At 47.7% G+C, this 4,302-nt stretch overlaps 1 protein-coding gene across 1 annotated transcript in view; it reads left to right on the top strand.

Moving 5' to 3' along the window:
* Nucleotides 1-4,302, top strand: part of ZNF346 (zinc finger protein 346) — a 12,073-nt gene that overhangs the window by 4,481 nt on the left and 3,290 nt on the right. Inside the window, exons 2-4 of the mRNA XM_009893670.1 lie at nucleotides 21-116; nucleotides 1,163-1,313; nucleotides 2,874-3,113. Of these exons, the coding sequence (XP_009891972.1) occupies nucleotides 21-116; nucleotides 1,163-1,313; nucleotides 2,874-3,113 (487 nt within the window). The remainder of the gene's footprint in view (nucleotides 1-20; nucleotides 117-1,162; nucleotides 1,314-2,873; nucleotides 3,114-4,302) is intronic.

Consider the following 4,302-nt stretch of genomic DNA (forward strand, 5'->3'; position numbering starts at 1 on the left):
GGTCTCTCTGCTTTCCCCAGAGCAAGAAGCACGCCAACAAGGTGAGGCGGTACCTGTCCATCCACGGGGGAGAGGAGCTGGCCCACGGGAAGAAGATGAGGCTGGATGCGAAGCAGGTGAGAGGAAAGCCTAGAGATCTTCAGGGCTAAATAGCCACCGAGCGGGACCTGCTGGGCTAAAGGCTGTGGTATGGCCTGGGCGCCTGTGTGAATAGATGAGGGAAACACTTACAGAACGTGCGTTGTGATAACGGAGGAGCCGGGTGACAGGCGTGTCGCCAGGCCTTGTCTCGGCGAGCGCAGTTCCTGCAGCCCTCCTCATTCAAACAGCCTCCACCAGTACGTTTTTCCCTATTTAAACAAGCGCACGTTGCCTCGTATTGATAGTCTTGCTTGAAAGAACAAGGAAAAGTGAGTAACAGCGGGAACTTGTCAGGAGTGTCATTCCATAACCTTTACTGTCACAGAGAGCACATTGGGTTGACCATCTTCTGGAATTCTCGTTCCAGAGCAATCTTTGTTTTACTGATTTAGGTTTCCTCGGCCGGTAGCTGGAGCCTGTTGGTCAGTAAAGGCACCATGTTCCACTTGGCCATCTGTCTGCCCCGTGACTCATTTGGGAAACAGATTCTACTTTTATGATTGCTTCAGCTTTAATCCCTAACTCTCCAACATTTGTGGCGGGGGGTTGGGGGATAAAGGCGGATGCCTTCACGCATAGTGTTAGGCTTTGAAATGACTGCTGCTGCCCTCTCCGCTGGCATCGTGTTGCAGATGACCCAACTGATAGCGATGTTTGTGTTGCTCAGTTCACACCTTGCAGAGTAAAAGGCTTCCTGTTCCAATTCTGGCAGCCACACACTTAACCTTGTCCTTAACCCATACAGGCAAGGGCTGCTGCTCTGCCTGGAGCAGTTCACTAACGGGTTTTTTAAAAAAAACGTAATCTGATGCAGGAACACTCTAATGAAGGAGAAGATGATGCTGCATCATGGAAGTCCTACTCAGTCACATTTCTTTGACTTAGCACCCAAATGTCTCCAATTACCTTGTTTTCTTAGACTCCCATGCCTTAGTGTTTTTTCTTGTAATAAGAAGGTTGGACGAGGTGACCTGCAGAGGTCCCTCCTGACCTCAGCTGCTCTGTGATTCTGTGTGCGCAGGACAGCAAGCAGGAAGGCAGCAATGGAGAAGACAGGAACAAGTGTTGCCCCGTCTGCAACATGACTTTTTCCTCTCCAGCCGTGGCAACCTCTCACTACTTGGGCAAGACTCATGCCAAGAACATGAAGCAGCAGTCCCTCAAAGTGGAAGGTATGACTGCGGCAGCTTCATGTTGTACTGAGGGGCTGTTCAAGCTAAAAAAATGTTCAGAGGTGTCATTGGACTCCCAAGCGTAAGCTCTTGTGAGGATGTGCGTGCTCTTTACTGTGAAACAGGGTAAGCCAGCAGTGCCCCTCCAGAGACATGCCTCTCAACAGCCTGCTTGATGGGCTGACATTAGCAAAATCTTGCATGTTTTTTTGTTTTGCTTTGTCTGAGAGAAATGCAGCTTGCTGCAGCGTTGTACCCATCCCTGTGTGCAGGGACCATGAGAGAGCTGCTCTTCAGGGAGCATGATGTCAAGCTGTAGAAGTGCCTGTCACAGGATACAATGCTCGCTGAAAGCTTACAGAGACCGAAGTGACTGGCGAAACTCCGATATGGCAAATTCATCAGGGTTGCTCAGCTACAAAGATGTAGCCTCTGAGGTTCAGGGGCTTGTGGGCTGCAGATAGCTGGGGACTGAGAGACTATGGCTGAGAAGCATCAGTATGTGCTTGTCCTGAACTTGTGCTGCCGTTGACTCCTCTCAAGGTGGGATACAATCCAGACAGACCTCGGGTCTGCGTGTCCCATCACTTTGGTGGCAAACAGAAAGGCCGAGTGGGTGAAGAGAGAGACCCTCTGTTCAGGGCACATAGGGGCAGCCGAGAGCCTGGGGTGCTGTAGCCAGTCGGGACGGAGGGAAAGCGCAGCTTCTGGGTGCACCTGAGGATGGCAGTTTGTGCTGGCTCCGAGCTGGGATCTTCCAGGCAGAAACTGTCCATCCTGTGTGTCTCCACGGCTTTGCTAGGTTGTGTCTGCACAGCGAAGCCACATCGGAGGTCAGAGTGGCTGTGGGACATTTTTGTTCTTTGAAGCCCTTGTTTTTGGGTATGAGAAGAGCCTTCAGGAAGGGATGGATGTTCCCATGAGCGGTCTGGTGCTTAGCTTCTGTTTCAGCCTGAGAGGAGCTCTCTAGTCCTTAGAAGGTTCCTCGCTCTTGTCTTTGGTACCCCGTAATGAGAAGGTGCAGGTTTCTCCATCAGACAGGAGAGCTGCTTCTCTGTGTGGATTCACTCCATCAGACCTAGTCTCGTTCATGCTGTTTCTCAGACATGACTTGTCATGACTTCAGTTCAGGATTGAGTGCTTCCAGAAACCCACCTGCCTTTGCTGCACAGGAGCTTGTACTCACATTCTAGCTGCCTCCCTCTTTGTTTTCCTGGGTGGTGATAATAGCAGGCGGAAGCTTAGTCATGTCCAGTGTTTCTTCAATATGGCCATGCTTATGTTAACTCTACTAAAGAGAAATATGGAAATCTGTTGGGTTTTTTTTTTAACCCTGAAAGTTTTTCTGGGCTGCTTTGACTTGTCTTACCACACACCTTTAAATTCTGCAGCGTTAAGGGAAAAGGTAGGAGCAACGTGAATTTATCTAGATGTCTTACATTCTCTGTCTAGGTTTGGGGTTTAGGTGTGGTGAGTTTTGTTTTTTTAATGTTGGTTTTGGGGAAATGTTTTTTACCTTTGAGCTCTGTGACTGACCAAGAGTTTGGATTCACCCTACAGAGGCAGTGCCCCCACAGAAACATCCTGCTACCGTCCCCACCTCTACCGTGTCTTCTAACGAAGAGAACAAGGACATTACTGACCCAGACAAGTTCTGTAGCCTCTGCCATGCCACTTTCAACAACCCCCTTATGGCAAAACAGCATTATGTAGGCAAGAAGCACAGAAAGCAGGAGACCAAACACAAGCTGATGGCACACTATGGCCGAACCCCTGATGCACCAGCATCGTCCTTCATGGGTGAGTTCTCAGCAGGCAGGATAATAAATAGCCGAAGAGCAGGGTGGGAGAGCAACAGTGTGTGTTTGACAGGTCTTCGGACGAGAGAGTCCGTGCGGAGGGAGCAGGGGAGAATTGCTTGTGATGAGGAGCTTGATGATTATAACACTGTAAGATTGATTTGGTTGATGTTGTAACCTCCTGGCAGCAAGAGAGGTTTTAGACTGTAGCTACTCGTGACAAGCTTTGGGTTGTGTTTTGCAATGTTGTCTAATCGGGGACGTGTCCTTTTTATTCTCTGTGCGGATAATCCAGGGATTTTGGCCAGTACTGTTTCTAGCTAGGTGGATTGCATCCAAAATGGAAAGATAAAAGTGTCATTTGATGTTTAAAAAATGTCTTTGGAGGGAACTAGCCAAAGATGGAAGAAATAGGTTTAACTGCACCTGCTGCTTCAAAGCACATGAAAGCCAGAGAGATTTCTCCCTGAATGCCTTTCTGCCTCTGTGTGGGCACTTCCATCTGATGAACTAATGCAACTCTCTCTGGAGCAAGCAGGATTTATCAAGTCTTCATTTATGGGTAGAAAAGCACGTGAGTTTTTATACGCCTTCTGCAGGTAACGAGGATGGGCACGTGCTTGAAATGTTTCCTTCTCAACCGATGATCTGCTCCTTGTCTGTTCATCTTAGCGTCTCTTACCTCCTCCTGTCTTTTCCCTGCCACTTTTTTTTTTGTGCGTATTGCATATGCTTAACTTTAGGCTGTTCTTCAGAATAATTTGTTTTAACTCTAAATATGAATCTTGCATGTGGAAAAAAAAAAAAAAAAAGAGCTATTAAGGAGGAACTTTAGGCAGACAGTTAAAATTCATTTGGTTTATGATCTGCCGCTTATGAGCACTTCTACGTGATGAAAGCCCTTGGAGTCCAGTGAAAGCATTAGGAGCTCACAGTAAACTCCCTTGTTCCTCCCAGCAGCCTTCTGTTGGACCAGGAAGCCTAGTACCTGCTGGATGCTTGAGGTAAATAATAAGCAGACAAATCATCTTAAAATCTTCTTCAATGGCTTCTTTCTCTGTCATAAAAACCCACACAAGCAGAAGATTAATTATTCTAATTCTTTGCAGGCCACCTTTAGATACCGGTATCACTTATGAGAAATGAGGCTCAATTATCCAAGTAATATTCTCTCTCACATTGCGTAGTCG

The sequence above is a fragment of the Charadrius vociferus genome, unplaced genomic scaffold (genome assembly GCF_000708025.1).
Source record: "Charadrius vociferus isolate BGI_N301 unplaced genomic scaffold, ASM70802v2 scaffold1041, whole genome shotgun sequence".
Classification (NCBI taxonomy): domain Eukaryota; kingdom Metazoa; phylum Chordata; class Aves; order Charadriiformes; family Charadriidae; genus Charadrius; species Charadrius vociferus.